General features: G+C 45.6%; 2 protein-coding genes across 4 annotated transcripts; both read right to left on the bottom strand.

Annotated features, from left to right (window-relative positions):
* Positions 1-823: 823 nt before the first annotated feature.
* On the bottom strand, positions 824-5,246 carry ATP5F1E (ATP synthase F1 subunit epsilon). Its single transcript, XM_081256744.1, has 3 exons — positions 5,105-5,246; positions 2,887-3,013; positions 824-980 (listed from the first exon to the last, which is right to left on the bottom strand). The coding sequence occupies exons 1-2, from the start codon at positions 5,134-5,136 to the stop codon at positions 2,890-2,892; spliced, it is 156 nt and encodes a 51-aa protein (XP_081112870.1). The 5' UTR covers positions 5,137-5,246; the 3' UTR covers positions 824-980; positions 2,887-2,889.
* Positions 5,247-5,869: 623 nt separating this feature from the next.
* On the bottom strand, positions 5,870-15,673 carry PRELID3B (PRELI domain containing 3B). Of its 3 annotated transcripts, XM_081256527.1 has the most exons (7): positions 15,548-15,673; positions 11,483-11,651; positions 10,236-10,325; positions 9,716-9,786; positions 9,492-9,594; positions 8,536-8,659; positions 5,870-7,944 (listed from the first exon to the last, which is right to left on the bottom strand). In XM_081256527.1, the coding sequence occupies exons 1-7, from the start codon at positions 15,577-15,579 to the stop codon at positions 7,937-7,939; spliced, it is 597 nt and encodes a 198-aa protein (XP_081112653.1). In that variant the 5' UTR covers positions 15,580-15,673; the 3' UTR covers positions 5,870-7,936. The 3 variants fall into 3 exon arrangements, with proteins under 3 accessions (XP_081112653.1, XP_081112652.1, XP_081112654.1); XM_081256526.1 differs by lacking the exon at positions 8,536-8,659 and having other exon boundaries at positions 15,527-15,673; XM_081256528.1 differs by lacking the exon at positions 8,536-8,659.
* Positions 15,674-22,306: the final 6,633 nt, after the last annotated feature.

Here is a 22,306-nt window from a genome sequence, read left to right as displayed (position 1 = left end):
CCCACTGGCAACAATTCTTCAACCCTAAATATTTAATAGGTAAATGAATCACCGTGAAAACATCATGGACCTGCTGTCATGATCATGCCCTAGACCTGCAGTCCAGAAGCTTAGATTTTCACGTCAGCTCGGCCATCAGCTCAGTAAGCATGTTGCTAAGCAGCTTTGCCTCGTTTCCTATGAGAAATGCTCCCAGAATATAAAGATTCACTTATAAGACAATGTGAAAAGTATCTTGTGCTTAAGTGAATTTCAACAATAGTACTTCTCTATAGCTTTGAAGTGCACGATAGAAAATGAATACAATTTAGCATTTCTTCTCCTCATCTACACTTTCCATAATTATTCGCACTCAGCCTGCTTAGTGGCACCACCTGGATACGGCTGCCGGCGCATTAGGACGAGGCCAGCAGACAACCCGGCCCACCCCCGACCCCAACCCAGTGCTCTGACATGACGTCTGCAATTCAAAGGGGCAAGACAGCCTCGATGACGGAGCCCAATTCTGTCAATTATGTCACGAAAAAGAGAACCTTCTCTTTTGAGACATTTTCAAAATGTCTCCGGGATCCCTCTGGTCACTAGACATGATATCTGTTCTCCCTTTAACTTTTTTTTCAGCTGCGCGTCTTACAGGATCTTAGTTCGCCAACCAGGGATCGAACCCGTGCCCCGTGCAGTGGAAGCTCAGAGTCCTAACCACTGGACCACCAGGGAATTCACTGTTCTCCTTTAAAAAGCCCTGGTTCGTATGATCATAATCCTGCAGTTGTGTGGTAGTTCCCAAACAGAAAAAGTCCGAGAGAAACCAAAAACCAACAGCAAGAGTGAACTGTACTTTAATTTATTGGCATTGTCAATCTATGAACAAGACAGGTTTGTTTTTTTTTTCCACAAAGGGGGATCGTTTTCAATCTGCCATACCACGTGCCCACACATCTTCACCATGAACATGCAGCATTTCAAGCTGTAGTCAGGGTCTACGAGGAAAAGAGAAACAGCAAGTTGCCAGTCCTTCATGTTTTCTTAAAAATCCAGCACGAATAGGGAAAGTAACTTCCTTATAATGAACAGTATAATATGACTGCAGATCCAGTTCTCTCAGTTGGTGATAAAGCCTGGTTCTCAGCTGTAAAAAGTGCAGGTTCACGTGCACCGCCTTAGCCGAAGAGGCACTTCCCTGCTAAGTAAAACCAAACACTCTCCCCGCAATAAAGAAACACTCTGGGGCCTCCCTGGTGGCGCAGTGGTTGAGAGTCCGCCTGCCGATGCAGGGGATACGGGTTCGTGCCCCGGTCTGGGAGGATCCCATATGCCGCGGAGCGGCTGGGCCTGTGAGCCGTGGCCGCTGGGCCTGCGCGTCCGGAGCCTGTGCTCCGCAACGGGAGAGGCCACAACAGTGAGAGGCCCGCATACCGCAAAAAGAAAAAAAAAAAAAAAAAAAAAAAAGAAACACTCTGCCTTTAAAAGACGCTAAATCCCCTATGCTGAGGCGGTGGGGCTGCGTCCCCAGCACGATGGATAGAGAACAGTCACTGTTCTGCTTACCGGAGCTGGACACTACTTCCTGGCCCAAAGGACATTACAAGGTGGAGGGAGTTCGATGCAGAGTCTGGCTCGGCCACGCTGCAGGCACAGGCTGGGTGATTTTTCTCAGTTAGCTCGTTGTTAAAACAAAACAACCCAACCTAAAACCAGGTTTCATTCCTCAGAATTATAAGATCAGACAGAGAGCCCCAGAAAAAGGGCTCAACACCGCATCTCCAGACTTGTAATAAAATATTTACTAATTCAGAATGAAAATGAAAAGTGCTTAGGGGAGACAGTTCCAATAAGTAAAATCGCTCATAACCACAAGCTGCCAAAGGATTACTATTTATCACATTTCCCTGCAACTGCGGGTCTGAAGCTTTTTTAAAGCTTAACAAGAAAATTAAATCTGAAAAACATCCTTCTGGTAATTTGCCTTGCTTGATCTTTGAAATAATAATGTCAAGAAAGCAGTTTAGAGATCAAATCACTTTAATAGTTTGGAACACAAAAGTCTGAACTTATCAACTGTACGAAACTGTCTTACTTTGCATTGCCAACATGAGAAGTAAAATGAACCAAACTCTGAAAACATAAATTTAGCAAAACAGTATTCACTGCACGGTCTTGCCGATTTTATTGCTTGATAAAATAGCAGGACCCTTGCCTGTACTTGTAGCCCTATGTTTGGGAAGTAGTGATTTGTGAGAACATTAGCAGATGCGGGGGAAATAAAAACTCAAAGAACTGTAATTTTTCATGCTCCTGAACTGTTACATAACTCCAATAACAATTATAAAAGTGGGGAGTTTATCGTCCGAATTATTTGATTTTGTGCAGACACACGAAACACGTTTAATTAACATAAGATGGCTTTCTACCTAGCATTGCTCAATGAACTGAAAATCAACGTGGCCGTTACTTCTGCTTGTCAGGGCCTCGAAATGACATTCTTTGATGATGCCACGGGGCTTCCACAACCTGTATGCCTGACATGATCATCCCACTAACTAACTTCTAGATGTGCTGATGGACCAAATTGTGGACAGAAGGCAGAACTAAAATTATTTTGATTTTTAAAAGCTCTCTAAAGGGCTTCCCTGGTGGCACAGTGGTTGAGAGTCCGCCTGCCGATGCAGGGCACACGGGTTCGTGCCCCGGTCCGGGAAGATCCCACATGCCGCGGAGCGGCTGGGCCCGTGAGCCATGGCCGCTGAGCCTGCGCGTCTGGAGCCTGTGCTCCACAACGGGAGAGGCCACAACAGTGAGAGGCCCGCGTACTGCAAAAAAAAAAAAAAAAAAGGCTCTCTAAAAACTTAAGATGCAACTCTTTCTCTAAATCCACCAGCAACTTACAGATTATTCCTTTTTCACTTTCACAATTTTTATGCTGCTGCCAGAAGTCTTCTCGATGTTTGCTTTGAATTCCGTCTTCAGTGCATCCCTCACTGCTTTTGCACAGATCTGGGAGTATCGGATGTAGCTGGAGGAACACGAGAGACAATATAAAGCTAATTATCAATGATCCAGCCAGACTTGCTGTGTGACTGTGCTTTTGTTTTTCTTCCTATACTTTTCATTTTGGTTGGATTCTACATCATTGTAGAACTGAACTTAAAAATGACTAATGCAGGGCTTCCCTGGTGGTGCAGTGGTTAAGAATCCGCCTGCCAATGCAGGGGACCTGGGTTTGAACCCTGATCTGGGAAGATCCCACATGCCGCGGAGCAATTAAGCCCGTGCGCTCCAACTACTGAGCCTGCGCTCTAGAGCCCATGAGCCACAACTACTGAGGCCCGCGCGCCCTAGAGCCCGCGCTCCACAACGAGAAGCCACCGCAATGAAAAGCCTGTGCGCAGAAACAAAGACCCAACACAGCCAAAAAAAAAAAAAAAAAACCAAACAAAAAAACAAGTTAACTAATTTTAAAAAAATGACTAATGCAAAAGGAATCTATACAAAGAAAAAGAAGAGCAGAAAGAAATGTATCAAAGTCTTAAATGGGGTTAGGTGATTTTTGGTTTTTCTTCTTTGCAGTGTTTTCTCTTTAATACATATTAATTTGAAATAAAAGATGCATATATTAGAGAAAAAAATCCCACAGCACAGTAAACGGTCCTAAATGTTAACAGAGGGTATAATGAGTGGTTTTTTTCCATTTCTCTATTTAAAATTTTTTCTCTTATTATTCTTACAAGGTAAAGTATACATAATTAAAAGAGAAAAAAAACTATTTTGAATTAAAACAGCTCTACTTCTGATTATTTAAAAGTTTTCCTGAGAATACTGGATTCTGCTTGTCAGGTCTGCCATTGAAAATACTTCCCAACCAAGGTTTCTAAATTAAACTGAGATGTCCTTCGAGAACACCATCAATTCTAGCAAAATATCCAACAGCCTGCTTCCTGTTTGGTAGATGGATTCCCATCAACATCTTATTTTCCAAAAGATGTCAGCTCACTTTTTACACTTTTTGAAAACAGGAAGGACAGAGGGGAGGGAGCTGCTGACTGTTTTTTCTCATGTTTCAGGTTTGTTTTTTTGGGCCAGAGGTAGGAGTTCCAATTCTTGCTTCCACTCCTACTAATTGGTGAATTTTAAGCTGTTCCATCTTTTGGGCTCATTTATTCTGTAAAAACAACAGAGCAAAGCAGAAGGATAACAGTATTTGCCCCACTGGTGGTAGGGAGGAGGAAAGACAAAGTGTGGAGAGCAGGGCTGCCCCCCCTGTCTCGTAGTAGGTGCTTAATACACGGTCCCTCTGACTGGGACCATCATCCTTCCAACTGTACAAAACTCTGCTTGACCTTGAAAGTCAGGACACACTTGGGTTGCCCACAGTCACATACCCACAGAAGGTCACTACTAGGAGGTGCTACTTAATCTAGTCAAGTAACAAGGTGTGCTAACCTGAGCCAGGTGAGCGGCTCAACTGGGTGCACAGGCAAAGAAACCAGGTGTGACACCTAGATCCATGGTGTCTCCATTTCACCAGAAGCCATGTCCTCCAGTGGGTTCCATAGTTTGGCTTCCCAAGAGCCACCACTCACCTTGTGGCAGAGCTTTGTACACCTTACCGAGGGCTTTCAGCCGTTTTACCAATAAGGAAACCTGAGAGCAACAGGAGCTAATTAAAATAAAAGATGGATATGCCATTTTAAAAGGCCCCACCTTAATGCTAGAACGGCCAGGTATGGTGACCGTGGTTACCTCCAGAGACCTCTCTCCGCGCCTTCGAGTTCTCAAGTTTTATGTGGCTCTGTTACTTCTAGAACGTCAACCGAGTGTAATTCAAAGGACAAAGGCCCCGCGGGTGAGAAGCGCCGTCCTCGGGAAGACACGGCACTTGTCGACGCCTTCACGGCGGCGCACAGGTGCTCGGCGGCGCCCCCGGCAGGTGCGGGCAGGTGCTCGGCCCCGGCGCGCAGGTATCCCACGGCCGTGAGCCCGGCCTCCCCGTCCGCAGGCCGCCATCTTGGGGCCGCACTCACGCGCCCGGCGTGACCTCCGACCCAGGTTCGCCCCGGACCTCCCCGCGCCCCAGCTGTCCGCCCCTCCCGATGCCCGGCCCTACCTGAGTCCAGCTTGTCGCCAGTACGCCACCATGATGTCGCGAGAGGGGGCGCGTCGGGCTGAATCGCGAGGACCCGTCAAGGTCGGCTCAGCGCGCGGGCCGGCTGCCGGAAGGTCAGGCCTGAGAAGCGGAAGGGGCGGAGCTCAGCACCTGCCAATCCCACCGCCTCTTGCCCCGCCCCGCCCTCCCGAACGGCCTCTGCCGTCTCGCCGTAGAATCACCTAGGCGCCGCGAGCCAATGGGGGCGCGCGGCCCGGGCCGCAGGTGCCAATCCTCGGGCGGGCCGGCCGGCCGCGCGTTCCTATTGGCTCCGCGGGCTTCCGTAGTGGTCCTGGCGGGGGCGGGGCGGCGGGGCGAGAGGGGAGTTGGGGAGGGAACGCACGACTCGGGGCCGCACGACTCGGGGCCGCGTCGAGGTCGGTGTCGGGGCGCACCCCCCCCCCGACCCCGGACCCGACGGCCGCGTCCAGACCTTGATGTTGACAACACTCAAGCATGTCCGCCCAGAGTTACCAGTTAAAACGAGCCGCCCCCCGACAATCCCTAGGGTTTCAGGCCGGCCCGGGGCACCAGAACCTGGCCGGGAAGAATGGACTGGACATCGGAGGGAGGAGGGGAGGAGGCGCAGCGCGTCCAACTTAAGAGACTCAACCTCGCGGCGCAGAGCCGGCTCGAGCGCGCGGCAATTAGGTGAATTCTTACAAGGAAAAACATTTCTTTTGCTCCTTAGTTATTAAAAAGAAATTATAATCAGGAAAAACATCGTAGTTAAAAGGAAATTTTTATTAACAGGAAGGTTTTTCTTAACTCATATAAGATCCATCTTTAACATTAAACAGGATAATATGCTCCATAGTCCGAGAGTCTAATTCTAACCCATGAACACTCTACTCCAGTTTAGTCCTCTCGAATGCCTGCTATGTTATTAAAATATAAAGAACAGGTAAAAGCCATTACCTACGAGCTACTTAACGAAAAGTAACTACACTGGAAGATGAAAATCTATACAATTTTGTCATTAGATCAGAGTAAAAAAAATCAAACAGGATAAAATTTTGTTTAGAAATCTTTTTATCATTAGGGTATTCTTATACTTTTCAGAACAAGTATAATTTTCAGAAATTATACAAGGCAACTTATTATTAAATATCATTGTTTAGCAATGGTTTGTTTAGTTGAAATGTTATTTTAATTGTACAAACCATCTCCGGTTACAAAAAATAATCAAAAGCCTTATTGGCTTTAACTTGCTTTTACAAATGTCCTAAGAAGTCGCAAGCTAAACAATATTTTAAATAGAAAAACAATAATTTTCAAATAGTTTGGTATACTATTTTTGTGGTTTAGGTACATATATTAATTGGTTTCTTTTATAGGAAACCTGACTAGAAGTTTATCACTTTAAGTACTGTGAAATAAAGGCAAGAGCTCATCACCTTTTAACAAAAATATTCTGTATGCAACAATTCCCAGTATCAAAGATATTCTTATTTAGTGGTTGATAGTTAATTGCCTGCTACAAAATACAAAACAAAACAACATTTACTGGGTTGTTTTTCAGATTGCAGCTGCCCACTGGCATCCAAAGCAAGGATTTCCCATAAATAAAAGCTGCAAAGCGATTCACATACTGGTTAGTTTAGGTCAATGCTTTTTTTTCCCGCCCTATTATTCTTTTTTCTTCTCCACCGCTCCCATCCCCCGCAGTGACACAGTATTATTAAAAACATTAAGTCCCTGGGATTTATGCTTCAGATCAAGACATCATTCGAGTAATTTCACATGATGTACAGCTCTTCACGTAAAAAAGATGTTTTGTGGTCACAATTACTTCAAAAAGGAATTATATTCAAATAACCCGACATATCATGCTTTAGCAATTACAGAACCACAATTTTGACACATGGCAATTTATAAGTTAGGCAAATGTGAAATGCTAAAAGATGTGAACAGCTGTTCTTCTGTTTTAGAGTGCTGCAAAATTCTGGTAGTGACTTTATTTTTTCAGTTAACATAACCAGCCCACGACACAGCATACTAAGTCATAAAGTACAGATCCAAGGAAGGTAATACATTTACTAAGTTACAAAACTTTGGCAGATCAATACAGTACTCTTTAACACAATAAAATATATTTTTGTTGGAGTCATTTATTACTTTCGTGATAATTTTTACTCCAAAAATGTTGAGTACCAAATTAAAACACTGTGATTTTTAATGGTGGTTTATAGCAGAGCAAATTATTTTATACAATTAATGTCTTTTTAAAACTATACGGTTTCTCCTTTAAAAGTGAGTTCCCTCATGCAAGTTCTCCAAGTTTATTGCAGGGCAGTGGTGGGTATGTAAGAGGTGGCTCTGCTTGGTTCTGGGGTTGGTCCAAAGACAGGTAGAGTTCCAATGCGTGAAAAGCTTTAAAACTCTACCTTAAGGAGGTTTAATCAGCCAATACCAATTTTCAAGTACTTTTCAAAAATTGTTAAATTTTTACATAAATACTGGAATCCTCAAAATCAGACAGTCATTTCAGACAACACTAATTTCAGCCAATCCCTTTTATTTGGAAACCCTGCACCTCTTTGTTTTGATCAAGTCACATAGTCCTTCAGCTTATTAAAAAAACAATTCTACCGAAAATATAGTTGTATTTTTTAAATAACAAATAAATATACTGCCAGCTTGTAGAGACCCGGGGAACTGGGTGTTATCAACTTCCATTATCATTTCTCCACAAATGCTGCTGCCGCCATTGGTGTCCTTATGCTCCCTCTTGCCGAAGCCGTCAATTCCTCGATTTCAGCATTTAATTTATGTATTACCCACTCCATTGCTTCACGGCCCTTAAAAGAAAATCCAACATGTTCATTCTTACCAAGTGAGAGCAAAGGCACCTGTCAAATAAACGGCACATCAGGAAGTAACAAGAAGCGGTACAAGCGTAACTAAACCTCACCAGGATGGGTTGTTTTTACCTTTGCTTTGTTTTCCCTCGTGTTATTTACCAAATATCGAATGCCTTGAGAAACTGGCTTGATCTATATACTGATTTTAATTTTTGCAAAAGATGTTCTCAAAAGAATCTACAATTAAACGACAGTGATGTTTTACTTATTTATGATTAGAATGGTTCCCCTTTCGGGGTGAGGTCAAACTCCTTTTTTTTTTTCATGTCCATATTTTAAACCAAAATCCTGTACGAGGCTCTGAAGGCTCTGGTCCCTGACTTCCACTTCAACTACTCTCCTGGACCCTACGCAGTTCCTTGAGGGACATAACAGGAGCATTTCCTGCTTCCGGTCTCAGGGCCTCCTTTGCACACGCAGCTCCTCTACCTGGAATGCTTCCTAGCAGGCCCCTCACAGCCTACCCACCCCTCATTCAGAACTCAGCAGAAACATCACTTACTGAACACTCAATAAACACTGTCATACCTTTCTGTACTTTTCCTTTCCTAATGACGTTTTGTGTGATTAATGTTGCCTTCCTCTTAGTTCCACGAGGGCAGGGACCACGTTTGTTTTGCTCCCCGCTGTACCCCCAGTCTAGCCTAGCACTCTGCCTGACACAGAGAAGGCATCTATGAATATCTTCTGACTGCTGAATGATTGTATTAAACATGTGTTATAAAACAGTACATTAGGCATCTCTTTCTCTGAACTTACTTTATTTTAAATCATTCATTCTCAATCAGGCAAAAATTAGTTGGGGGGCAGTGGAGAGAAATCTCACTTTTTTCACGTATAAAGCACAGACATATATCCATTTATCTATATCTATAGATACAATCTGTAGTATTAAACAATTTCATGAGGTGCGGGTAATTAGGGGAAAAATATCTACAGTGGACCTGGGCGTGAATGGAGACGATAATGAAAAAAAGGTTGGGAACCTATGCTTTCAACAGTGACGCACTGCTACACGGCTCCCCGCCCCCCCATGCTGGGCCCAGGGCTACAGGCTTCCCATATTATCTCATTCACTCTTTGCACCCAACCCTGTAAGGTGGGTGATTAATCTCCACTTCGCAGACAGGAAACTGAAGCAGAGAGAGGTTCACTTAACTAACTGCCCAAGGTGAAAGGCTGGTCAGAGTCACAGCTGGCACGTGAATGCAGGTGGGCTGGACCCCAGAGCCCGTGCCAGCAACTGCCCACATCACCTCGCACTGCAGTGGCTCAGAGTCAGCTCACAAGGACAGTGCTTCCAAGAAACAAGACCCAGGAATAAGAGCAAGCAGGGAGGGACTTCCCTGGTGGTCCAGTGGTTAAGACTCCACGCTTCCACCGCAGGGGGCGTGGGGAACTAAGATCCTGCAAGCCTGCACCGCACCCCCCAAAGGAGAAACAAAACACAAAACCACGAGCAGGCAGGGAGCAGCCTCACTCGCCTTATTGGCGTTTGACGATATCGTGCTTGCCATGAGTCCTTCGAGGTAACTGCCGAGACTGACCCCTTTCACGGTAATTATGGCTTCTTGAGTCAAAACAGTTCTGGAACAAAACACATTTACACAGCTTCAGGATGACCTAATTTTCATTTTTCAAAGGAATATTTGATTTAAAAAATTTAAACACACTGTAAAATAGGTTTGTTAAAATATTTTTCACTTACTTTTCTGGGTCTTGAGGATGTGGTTTGTATATAAGTCTCTCATCTACTGAAACCATATTTGTAAATGAAATCTATAGAATTAAAAAAAAAAGTCAAATCATTTTGGAAACCAAGATTAAAAATATTTCCAAAATTAATTCACAAACCAAAACCTTGCTAGCTAAATATACAAAACAGCAGCAAATAAACCACTTTGATATTACTGTGTAAAAAGAAGTTTTCACTATTCATTGCTTCCTTTTTATTTAAAAAATAATAAATTTGACAAAAGCATCATAATAGTAATAACATGCACATGATGCCAAATTCACTTTATTGAGTGCTGTCTCCTAGAAATAACAGGCAGGCTCATTAGAGCACTGAGGCTAAGCTGCAAACAGGCAGAGACAATGCAGCATCTCAGTACTGATTTCCTAAACCAGGCTGAAGAGCATACATTCATTTGTGTACCAACTACAAAAGAGAGAAAAACACTAAGCCAAATAGTTTAAAATTAAAACAAAAGGGAGTCCAGACTTACATTAGTAGATTTAAGTTCCATTGTTTTCTCTACGGGATCCACTACAGAATGTTCTTGCACATATGTTTTGGTTCTTGCTGCACCAATAAGCTAAGTAAAACATTCAGAATTAGTAATCAGAGGAAGAAGGATTTCTTAACAAGTGTATCAATATTTTATTTGAAGGTAAAAATGTGTTAATATTTTGAACCAAAAATCTGTTTTCATAAAAAACATGAGAAAGCAACAAAGGTCAGAAAGGAGGCCCGTTTAGGGGAAAAGGACTTCATACACCACGAAGGAGATGAGACGCCCAAGACACAAGCAGAGGCGATTAGCAACTAGTCCGCTGAGAGCATACAGAGTGCAAGGCAGGACTCGGGAACTGCCAAGGTTGAGGGTGGAGCAGTGAGCCTGAATACTCGGGAAACAGGGCATCTAGAGAAAGGAGAGGTATGGAGTGTCTGTCAGTGTTTTCCTAGTGCAGCCCAAGGGAGAGGACGCAGTGGCTCCAGTCTCCAGACAGAAAACCAGCCACCTCACGACGAAGATAACACAGCACATCCAGGGTCACTCCCTGTGCTCCGACCCCAAGCCAATCCCAGCCCTGCTCATTCCTGCGTCCGCACCATCTAGTGCAGTGGTGTGTGCAATGGAAGCAAATTGTTGGAAAATGTGTACTTTACTTTTCTGAGGGGGCCCACTTTCTAGAAAAAGAATCTCTACAGACAACTGGGTCCACTTATACCAGGGTTCTCTCCCATCACAATAAACTGGCACCCCACTTTCTTGCTGGCTAAACTGGCTCACTAAAGCCTGCTCCCTTGAAAGGGCATAGAATTGCTTTTAAATGTACAGGTAGAAGCACCAGATCTTGAAACAAACACGGCAGCAGCAAAGTGAGACCATGCTCCTCACTTAACAGGCGCGGCCACCACTGACCACAGCAACTGTCAGCTAACAACCAGCACCAGACTACTGCTTCCACATCGTAAGTTGCTGGCAAAGTAGGAAAAGCGGAATAAAACTTTTAGATTACAGAGCATTAGCTGGCTTCCTTCAGGGGGTTTTATCGGGTGCCTTCATGAAGACTGTAATAATATTTCCAATTCATTATACGCTCATAACTCAAGTTTATTATAATACAATTTGAACTAATGCAAAAGTGACATTCAGAATCGGCTCCCACAACCTATTTGAAATTATAATGTGGTTTAGAAAACTTCTCTACAGCAGTCACATTGCTTCAGGAATAAAGACACACTTACAGATTTCACAATGGAAGGCAGTCCCCACTCTGTGCTGAGAAGTCTATGGCTGTGCAACTTTCCAGAGAGATCTACGTGTCTGTCCAATACATCAACTCCAACCACACTTGGGTTCATAGGGTTTGGGTATTTCTGCATTGCAGCTGTTGTAACAGTTTCCCATGGGTGGCTGCCGACAGGAATAAAAAAATCAAACATTAAAAAATACGCATATAAATTAAACCATTTTTATAACCCATCAAATTAGTCTTTACAATTAAACTTTACTTAATTTACCTAGGGAAGGTTATTTTCTGAAACGTTGACTGAAAGATGATTTTGGGAGGCTCAGTCTACATTTTGAACGTGTGCAGATTTCAGTATTTTTTCAGCACACAGGTTATGTGGCATAGCTGATGCCTAAAAGGTTAAAATAACCTATGGAGCACTACAGTACCGTTTCTTAGGTCATCTTTTCTACTTATCAGTGTCCACTATCACATTTAAATTTTGTTTCTAAGAATTACTGATCCATAAAAATGTGTTTTACAATTATGTTCTACAGAAACAAACAGCAAAAGTATTATTATTATACCATTTATTCTTTTGTCTGACCCCACTTCTGTGAAGCCATAAAGAAGTAACAAGAGCAAAAGAACTTATAGGCACTACAAATTCTCATAGGGATTACAGAAAGATCCAAAGCATTACTGATTTAAAGATCATAATATTAAACATGTATTCTTCTCTAATAAGGTAATAAATAATAGTGGCCCCTCCAGTCAATCTTTATCCATTACTTTCCTCTAGAGTGATTCTGATTTCTGTTTTGAAAAGGTCACTCAATACAATAAAATGTTTTTTTAAGGTGCTCCTAATGTGCCACTTTCTAATATTCTCTCTTAATAAGCATTTGCTTGTCACCTAGGATCGAGATGGTAATAATATCATGGAACTTGCAACATCTTTATATTCTTCAAAAAGCACATGTACTTGGGTGATTCAAAATGTGATGTACATTTGTTCTCTTCACAACTTATCTGAACAACATGCTTGTACCAAAGATATCCATTTCAAATGAGCTTCTTATTAACTACAATGAGCCTTAAAAGTGACTGATTTCACGCGTCTTCACTGAAAGGAAAGACAGGATCTGGAGATGGTGTTTCAAACTACACTTACCAATAAACCACACAGCATGACTTTTTATTTTTCGAAAAGCAAAACACCACCATTGTAAAGCAATTATACTCCCATAAAGATGTTAAAAAAAAATAAAAGCAAAACAAGTAGGCAGTAATCTATTTCAACTTTTCAGAGGACTAAGCCTGACAACTTTTCGTGGACAAAAGGAAAATCTCAGCCTCACTCATTTTGCAAAACCCTGGACAACCAGTAACATTACTCTTAATGCCTTCACTTTTGCTCTAATATTATACAGAAATGAACCCCATTCTGTTTTTAATCTCAAGCCTTATTCAGCAAACAGTGCAGGTATATAAGCGGAGCTACTTCATAAAGCTAAACAGTCCCCACAAATAGAAGTGATAGGGGCCAAGCACTCTGATTGTTACCAAGGAAACTATCTAAAATGAGAATCGGATGAACCCTTCCCTGTCTCCATCTGGTCATATACCATGGGGAGGTGGCTTCCACACACTTATCTCTTCCCCCACCTCCTTGAAAAAATTAATAATTGCAAGGCTTCGGGGTGGTTATGCATTATTTCTAAGTCAGTCATTCTCTCCTCTCTGAGCCAACTTGAAAACACTGACGTTGACTTAGCTTGGATGAAGACTGCTTTATAAAACACGACTAGCTCAAAAATCACAAAGGATGCATACTACAATTAACAATCTTCCAGTAATTCACTTTAACTGAATTAATGAAATCATGTGAAAAGACTTCACACTGTAAGACATTCAAAGATGGCCCCAAAGGACAGTCAGTCCGTAGAACCTGGTCATGCTTGGTGAGCTGTCCAATTTTTTCACCTATAAAACGAGGTGGGGAACACTGTTAACTCCACCGAGGCAGCAACGGTGTCTTGATTTATTTACCAAAGTGGAACCAATCCAAAGAACAGTGCCTGGCACTTAGTGGGCCTTCATATTTGTTGAAGGAATCAATGAATGACTTCAACTGATGCCAACTACATACTAGGCCTCAGAACGAAGCACTGGAAAATCACAGATGGGAAAGACTCAGAATGATGACTTAGATGTTGTTAGTTAGTAACATCCTTAAGATGGAAAACACAGGGAAAGCATAAAATTTGAGAGGGGAGATAAATGACTTCATTTTCAGGGATGCTGAGTCTGAAGAGCCTGCAGGACATGTGAGTAGAGATACCCTGCTAAGACCTGAAAATAAGGATTTTAAGTTCAAGAAAGACTGGAGCCCAAGGTACAGATTTGGGTGCCAGAAATGTGTGTATCAGCTGGGACCTTGATCAAAAAGTCCACATTATCTGGGGAGAATCAGGATCAGGGCTTCTTCTCCCAGGACACGCAGAGCATTTAGGTGAATATGTCTATTTTCTGCGAGGAGAGTCCCAGAGCTTTCATCAAATTTCAGAGAAGCGTGCAACAAAAAGAGAAAGACTAATAGTCCCTGATGAGATGCAAGAAGGCCAACAACAGAATTTCACTGAACATTTACACTGAAGGGTAAGAGAGGAAAACATTAAAGAAAAGGGCCGAATGAGTGGGGAGGAGGGGTAGGAAATAAGCTAGGGAGAAGAGTGTTAAGGAAGAAAATTCTAAGGAGTGCCAAGAACTTCTCAAGCATTTAAACCCAGAAGAGAACTGCAAAGAAACCATCCATGATCCCAACGGCTGAAAGAGTAGTGAAGAATGTGACCTGGTTGAAGAACACTGGAAAGACTACAAACTTAGGCTCTTTCCCCCAGAAAGATTGTAAACATTAGGGAGAAAAGAAATCTGCCCCCTGATTCTAACATTCTCTACCTTCCAGGATCCAGTGGACTCCTGCATGTGTCTGATTCACTGAGTGTGTGAAAAGTCTACAACCTGTTTTAAACATTGCCCTGGAAATAAACTAAAACATACTGCCAAGCTAAAAAAATTAAAACAGTGTGGCAACAACAGCCAGACCACTGGGATAGAACAGATAGCACAGAAATGGATTAAAATATAAATCACAAGTGTCTTAGGAGGAAGGTGGCATTTCAAATGGGTGAGAGGAAAAAAGATTAGTCAATAAAGAGTGATGAGTCAAACGATCAACAATTTGTTCTGGCAAAAATGATACAGGCGAATAAACGCGTGGTTCTTTTGTACAATGAATCATGGAACCAGAAGGGAATTTAATTCCCAACATCCAACTGGTCTAAGGCCTATTTTCCTTACCAAACATTTCTCCCTAACCAACAGATGTTAATGAACGTGGCCTCAAAGACCTCTCAGCGCTGTCAGGCCCTGACGACACCGTCCGTCGTCGTCTTCCATGTCTCAGACGAAAATGCGTAACCCCAAGGTCACACAGCTTGTTGGAGCCAGAGCTGGACCTTGGACTCCAATTTCAAGGCCGTAAATTCTAACTCCTCAGGTCAACGGGCTGCCGGAAAAGGTCCGCTGCGTGGTCGCCTGAGCTCGCCCTAAGTCCACATTCCGAAGCAAGGAACTCCACCCGAAGATACTGGAGCGACCAGCCTCTCGACAGCCCACGATCCTCGGGGCCACGACCCACAGGGCTCTGCAAGGCCCCATGTGGCAACGGGGCGCCTCTCCCACCCCCAGTGCCGTCAGGGACCTCGTGCTCGGCGACGCCCCCGCCCCCCAAGGGGGCGTCCCCGGGAGGCAGGCCGCCAGGGCCCCTTCCCCAGCCCCGTCCCGGACGGGTCGTCTCTCCTGGGAACCCACTCCTGGGGCGTCCCCGGGGTCGTGACCTTCGTCCCCGCCCCCAGGGCTCCGAGGAGCTCGGGCCCAGCTCCCCCCACCAGGCCCGACGCCTGGAAGCTTCCTGAGGGCCGCCCCGGCCTCGCCGCGACTCCGGGCCCGGCCTGCCCTCCCACCCCGCGGTTACCCCATGCCCCCTGCCGACCTGCCTCCGCCCCAAACGTACTCAAAGACGTGCTCCGAAGTCCAGATCTTCATGATGCCGGCGGCCCGCGCGGTGTCCGGGCGGCGCTAGGGCACAGCGAGGCAAAGAAGCCACTCTTGCCCCCGCCCCGCCCCTCAGCCTCCCCGGCGGCTGCCCAATGCGCACGCGCCATCGGGCCCGACGCCAGGGACGTCCCGACGCGCTGCCCCACGCCCTATCCCGGCCTGGGTTTTGCCCCAGCCTTGCGCGCGGCGCAACGGAGCCCCGCCCCTTAGCGCCAGGCGCACCGCGCCGGCGCAGTTCCGAGGGCGGCGCTCGAGGCCGCCGGCGCGGGCGCTGTGCTGCGCAGGCGCGGCACGCGAGCTGCGGTCCGCCCCCTCGCGGGCGTCGGCGGGAACGCCGACCTCTGGGCAGAGTTGGGCCGGGCCCAGCTGGTTCCTGGGCGCGCCGACCGCGCGCCCTCTTCGCCTCCTCGCCTCCTCGCCTCCTAGCTCCCGCCGGGCCCGAGCTCGCCCGGCGTTACGAGGACTGTTGAGGGATCCAGTCGGCCCTCTTACACCGACATCTCCTGTGTGTTCGGGGTTCCCTTGAGCAAATGTTCATGGTGCCCCATTAGAAGCTTCCTCCTACCTGCTGTCTGAGCCCAGGCTGTGGAGGGTCCATAGTCAACCAGCTAAGCGATCAACCAAGCAGGCAACCAGCCAAGCAGGCAGTCAGCCCTGTGCTCGTGCCACCTGCCCTCCCAGAGGTTTTTGCCCCTCGGCGGGGAGAAGAGACACAGAGTACACCGGAGAAGCTAACGTCAGACAGTGTGCTTAGTGCCCAGTGGAGGGTGTAGTTAGGAAGCACTAGTGCTCAATGGAACAGGTGGAAAGCCAGCTGGCCCAGGGTTTACAGGATGGCTCTCAGCTCAGCTGTCAGCGCCCCCCGCCCGCCCTTTATCACCCTTCCTTAGCAGCTCCTCTAAACCTTAGTTCCTCCGACACACATCCTGTCGCATTTTTCTTAGCACTTCTCACTCTTTGAGATCATCCTGTTCATTTAACTTCCACTCAAATGTAAGCCCTTGAGGGCAAGGATCTTGCCTGCCTTGCTCAGTAATGATTCTCAGTAAGGGCTCAATGGTTATTTATTGAAAAATGAAATAATAATTCTTCGTGGAATGAATGAATTACTGGAATCATACAGCCACTAGACTGTAAGCGCCTGACAGGGAGGGTCTTGCCAGACTTGTCCAGCAATCCCCCTGCACCTACAAAATCCCCGGTCGTTGCGTAAATGAATGAATGCGAAGGACGTGGGGGGGCAGGATGGCGCGGCATGCGGTTTCATCCACATCACGAGATGAACCTCGTCCAGTGGACAAACTGGCCTCGCTTTCAGGACAAGCCCTCTCTCTCTGGTACCCGCCACACTCCACAACCTGTACCCCCTAACAGAACAACTTGCCGTTTTAAATGATGGCTGTGGAGGAAAATTTTTACATCTAGTTACCTAGAAGCTAGTTCGAAGCACTGCCTCATTCTTGTTCTTAGCTCATTTGATTGTTAAAAACAAATAAAAGCCAGGTTAATTTCGGAGGGAGGATAATTTTTTTTAAATAGCCGAGGTCCTTTATATAAAGAAACAGAAAAATTACATTGGACAGGAAGGAAATAATATGGTTGGGTAGTTGCTAAGTGCAGTTTGTGGTACCTAGGACTTTAAAAACAAAACCTACAGTACTTAGAGGGGATTCTTAGGGAGGTAATGCTTTACGGGCTGCTGAGAGAGCCTCAGCCTCAATTACTGAGAAGTTAATGTCATTAACTTCAATTGAGAAGTTAATGTCGCTGGGTGTTAAAAAAACTGGTTCAGGACCCGTCAGCACAGAAGAGCCTGTCTCCGCTATTCCTGGAGCTCCGTGAAGCTGTTCACCATCCAGGATTCCTATTCTGTTTATTTTAGAGAATGTTATTCCGCCCCCGAGTTCAATATTTCTGTTTTTTAAAGTTGTGAAAATGACAACTCCCCCCCACCCCCATCCTATATCAATCTGCCGATTTTGCTCACTACAGCTTGAGTGGTGGGGATGGGGGCGTGGAAGCCTGGAGATCTAGGCCCAACTATCTCTTCTGTGTGGAAGTCATACCAACGACCTTGTACTTGGGTTTGGAGAGCAGGACTTTACATAGATTATCTCCTGGAGACTGACTCAGGAACACACAGAGGAAACAAATGAATGGTTTTTAGATACCTAAGCCTTGTGTCACTGACTGTGCCTCTCACAGAAATAGGCACGTCATTAGCAGGTCATTAAATTGACTTGAAATTAAGTAGGTGACTGGGTCTTTTTTTTTTTAATTATTTATTTATTTGTTCTTATTTTTGGCTGTGTTGGGTCTTGGTTGCTGTGCACGGGCTTTCTCTATTTGCAGAGAGCCAGGGCTACTCTTCGTTGCGGTGCGCGGGCTTCTCATTGTTGTGACTTCTCTTGCTGCGGAGCCCGGGCTCTAGGCACGTAGGCTTCAGTAGTTGTGGTGTGTGGGCGCACGGGCTTAGCTGCTCCGCGGCATGTGGTATCTTCCCAGACCAGGGCTCGAACCCGTGTCCCCTGCATCGGCAGGTGGATTCTTAACCACTGCGCCATCAAGGAAGCGCTGGTGACTGGCTGTTATGACACTTACTTACCAGGATGACACGCAATCCCCAGAGCCTCACGCCCTTCCCTGTGCCTGGGGTGCGCGTTGGGGAGAATGCAGATGGGATTCCTACCATCGAGAAACTTCAAAACTGGCTGAGGAGCCAAAACACAAGGCGAACAATAATTAGAAGATGAACAACAAGGTCCTTCCGTGCAGCACAGGGAACTGTGTTCCATACCTTGTAATAGACTATAATGGACAAGACTCTGAGAAAGAATCTATAGATAGCTGAATCGCTGCTGTATGCCAGAAACTAACACCACATTGTAAATCGACTATACTTCAATTTTAAAAAAACACAAAAAACTAAACGATTTTTAAAGCGGGGGTGGGATGGGGTTAGGTGTTCAGAGCAGAGGCCCGTGGCTGTGAAGGCAGCTCCTTCTCAGGAGATGGTGGGGGAACCTCTTCCCGGGCTGCAGAGCAGGGTTTGGCTGAAGGGCCTCGATTAGGGGCTGGGAAGGGAAGAAGCAGCAGGGCCACGTTCGTGGGGCACAGGGACAGGCCTGGCAGCAGAAGCAGAGGAAGTCACGTGCCTCAACTTCAGCTGGGCGCCGGCGCCGTTTATTCCCAAAGTCAGTCATTCTCATGCCATCTTCACAGTTTGCCCTGTCTTCACACCATCTGTTCCATTATTACTTAAGTTTCTTATATCAGCTTTTTAACAAATACACTTTATGTAACTACCATCAATTGAAAATGTTTTTTTTTTTCCTCTCCTGATTTTCACTCAACACATAACTATTAAAGCAAAACAGTAAGCCTGTGGCCTCCCCATCATCTTTCACAGACTCCAGGAGTGGGTGTGTCTCATATTGGGGTCAGTTTCCAAGCTTCTTAAAAGCTTCTTAACCCTCATCTGTGCTCTTCAAGCTCCAAGCCCACCTCTTCCTCTGAACCTCTCAGCCATGACCCTTGTCTCTGAACTTACTGTGAGCTTCTTCATCGTTAATCCTCTCTGTATTTCTCTGCACTCAGAGAACATATTCTTCCCAACCTTTTTGCCTTTGCCCCCTTCATTTATTTATTCAACAAATAGCCACAGATCACCCATTCTAGGCCCTCCCTACACTCATGGAGCTGACACTACACCAGCAGCTCACAATCAGGGACGACTTCCTCTGAGAAACACATGACAATGTCTGGAGACCTTTATGGTTGTCACAGCTAGGGAGGGGGGTGCACCTGGCATCCAGTGGGCAGAGGCTGGGATGCTGCTAAACACTCTACAGGACACAGGACAGAGACAGTCCCTCACATCAAAAAAGTGCTGGCCCGGGCTTCCCTGGTGGCTCAGTGGTTGAGAGTCCGCCTGCCGATGCAGGGGACACAGGTTTGTGCCCTGGTCTGGGAAGATGCCACACACCGCGGAGCGGCTGGGCCCGTGAGCCATGGCCACTGAGCCTGCGTGTCCGGAGCCTGTGCTCCGCAACGGGAGAGGCCACTGCAGTGAGAGGCCTGCGTACCGGGAGAAAAAAAAAAAAAAAAAGTGCCGGCCCTAAGCGTCAGTAGAAATGCTACTGACATTTCTAAAAGCGTCGTAGAAACGCTGGGCTCTGACTAACAGGCTCTTAGAATCTGGACTTAGGATCAGACAGGTCTACCTGCCTGGACTCCATTCCAGTCGCCAACTCACCTGACTTTTACGGCTACAGCGACTACTAGCTGTTCCTCCGCAGGCCACAAGTTCCACACCCTTGAACTTTGCACGTGGTGTTCTCTGCCCAGAAGGCACTTTCCCCTCATTTGCCCTAAAGAGTCTTGCTCATGTCTTGAGGCTGCAAATACTCCCCTGACCCCGAGTACCTCACAGGTGTGCCTCTCCCCAGCTCGGCCCAATGCTTTGTTTCTGCTTCTGTGCTGGTGGCACTTTGTATAGATCTTGTGATTGTATTGTGTGTGTGTGTCCACAACTGCAATGTAAAGCACAAAGTTGTGACTCCTGTCTTAGTCAGTTCAGGCTTATGTAACAAAATACCACAGGCTGGGTGGCTTATAAACAACAGAAATGTATTTCTTTCAGTCCTGGAAGCTGGAAGCCCAAGATCAGGATGCCAGCAGGGTCGGGTTGCTGACTTCTCATTGCAGCCTCACTTGGTGGAAGGGGCAAGGGGGCTGTCTCGGGCCTCTTTTGTGAGAGCATCGATCTCATCCATTTGGGGACCTCCCAAAGGCCCCACCCTCTTTTAAAAAAAAATTTGTTTATTAAAATATTTATTTATTTATTTATTGCCTGCGTTGGGTCTTAGTTGCGGCACGTGGGCTCTTTGTTGCAGCGTACAGGCTTCTCACTAGTGGTGGCATGGGCTCAGTTGCCTGGAGGCATGTGGGATCGTAGTTCCCCAACCAGGGATCGAACCTGTGTCCCCTTCATTGCAAGATGGATTCTTAACCACTGGGCCACCAGGGAAGTCCCAAGCCCCCACCTTCTAATGTCATTGCATTGGATGTTAGGATTTCAATATGAATTTGGGGCGGGGGGAGAGGCACAAACATTCAGACAACAGCAACTTCTGTGTTAGAGGGATGAGAGGGCCTGTGGCCATACTGGGAAGCAAGAATCATCAAAACATGAACATATTTATTCCTGAGCCAAACACTTGGAAACTTAGCACCTGCTGAAAACACTAGCCTAGACCTTGTTGAGCCCAGGTGTCTTCTGGTTAGTCTCTCAGTGCTTGTCCATGGCAGAAAATGTACCACCAACTGTTGGAAAGTGAAGTGGCAATGCTGGGAAAGGATGCAGGATTTTATCAGGTTGAGCAGGTGACCCCCAAGACCTCTTACATCACATGTGAAACCACCAGTGGATGACTTCTTGTGGAATCAAGGCAGCTAACAACTGAGAAGAAAAAGTTGACAAGAGATGGTTCCCAAAGTCAAAGCATGTCATAAGACAATGCTTTGAATAGCTAAGGAGTAGGAGGGACCCATGGGAAAACTAATCAAGTCCTTGAATATTTCTGCAAAGATCTCCATCACTGTGATTGGGCTGTGAAATTCAAACATATTGTGCAGTGCTTTTTCCAGTTTGGTGGGGAAAATAATGGCAAAACCCAGCACTTGATTCATCCTATGCGTAAGAATTTGCATGGAGGTACAATTTTAACCTAAACTGTGTGTGTATGTGTCTCATAATATATATTAATATATGTTATAATATATAGGTATCACTACATTTATGCATATGTATATATGTGCCTGTGTGTGTCCATAAACTTACTACTGTCTTTTGATATTTCATTTTCCAGAGTAAAGTCCTAGCTACAATTTTTGGTTTTCAGTATTTACTATGAAATTTTGCTGTTGGTTGTAAGTGGATTCAGTGGGTTGACTGGGCACCAACTGTACATTAAGAATGAGGGCTTTCTTAAACCTCAAGAGCTGGGACTCCTCAGGGTGGTTGTTTAGGAGGAAGATGCACAGGGACTCAGCGTGAGAAACAACAAGGGCAGAGGTGGAAGGAGGGGAGGTGGGGCTTGAGGCATTTTTAGGAAGCCCTCCTGGTAGGGACCTTGCACACACACTCACCTTTCTGCTTTGACTCAAGCAGACTTTACAAATGGAGAGACAGAATCTGCGTGGCCTCGGGATGAGCGGGAAAGAAGCAACCTGCACAACAAGCCCAGGAATTCAACATCCCATGGCCTCTGTTCCCTGGGGATTTCACTGGCCTGGAAAGAGACCAGAAAGCAGGAGGGACTCAGAGGCCTGCAGGGACCTCGGGCCCTGGAGCCCACTTGCTTGTCTCTACAAAGGGCACCTCCTTATCTCAGGAATCTTTCATTACTTCTAATTCAACAAGTATCTTGAAGCAAATGCAATTTTGTTCCCATTATTGATCCCAGAATTTGGGTGACTGTCCAGAGCTTCCTATCTATATGATTTCCACCCCCACCCCCCCTCTATGTTTACTTAAGCATCTAACCAAGTTATCCCTAAGTTCCTATAATAAGAAATGAATCCCTTCTCCTGGGAGGACTTTGACTATTCCAGTAATTCCTTATCCTGAGAAATTAAGGATAATTTCTTCGAGCTAAACCAATTTGTCTTATGAGCTATCTTCTCATAACCAGGCGGTCCATGTGGAAATTAG

The sequence above is a fragment of the Mesoplodon bidens genome, assembly GCF_964165515.1.
Source record: "Mesoplodon bidens genome assembly, chromosome: 15".
NCBI lineage: Eukaryota > Metazoa > Chordata > Mammalia > Artiodactyla > Ziphiidae > Mesoplodon > Mesoplodon bidens.
Note: the sequence above shows the minus strand (reverse complement) of the source record. Positions and strands in the feature narration are given on the sequence as shown.

Bases quoted from the DNA above. Each gene is read 5' to 3' on its own strand.
- ATP5F1E (XM_081256744.1), bottom strand. From the start codon at position 5,136: ATGGTGGCGTACTGGCGACAAGCTGGACTCAG. The intron at 3,014-5,104 runs GTAGGGCCGGGC...GTGTTCCTCCAG, and splicing joins TGGCGACAAGCTGGACTCAG to CTACATCCGATACTCCCAGA.
- PRELID3B (XM_081256526.1), bottom strand. From the start codon at position 15,579: ATGAAGATCTGGACTTCGGAGCACGTCTTTGAGTACGTTTGGGGCGGA. The intron at 11,652-15,526 runs GTCGGCAGGGGG...TCCTGTCGGCAG, and splicing joins TACGTTTGGGGCGGAGGCAG to CCACCCATGGGAAACTGTTA. The intron at 7,945-9,491 runs GCGAGTGAGGCT...TTTTCTTTTAAG, and splicing joins TATCGTCAAACGCCAATAAG to GGCCGTGAAGCAATGGAGTG.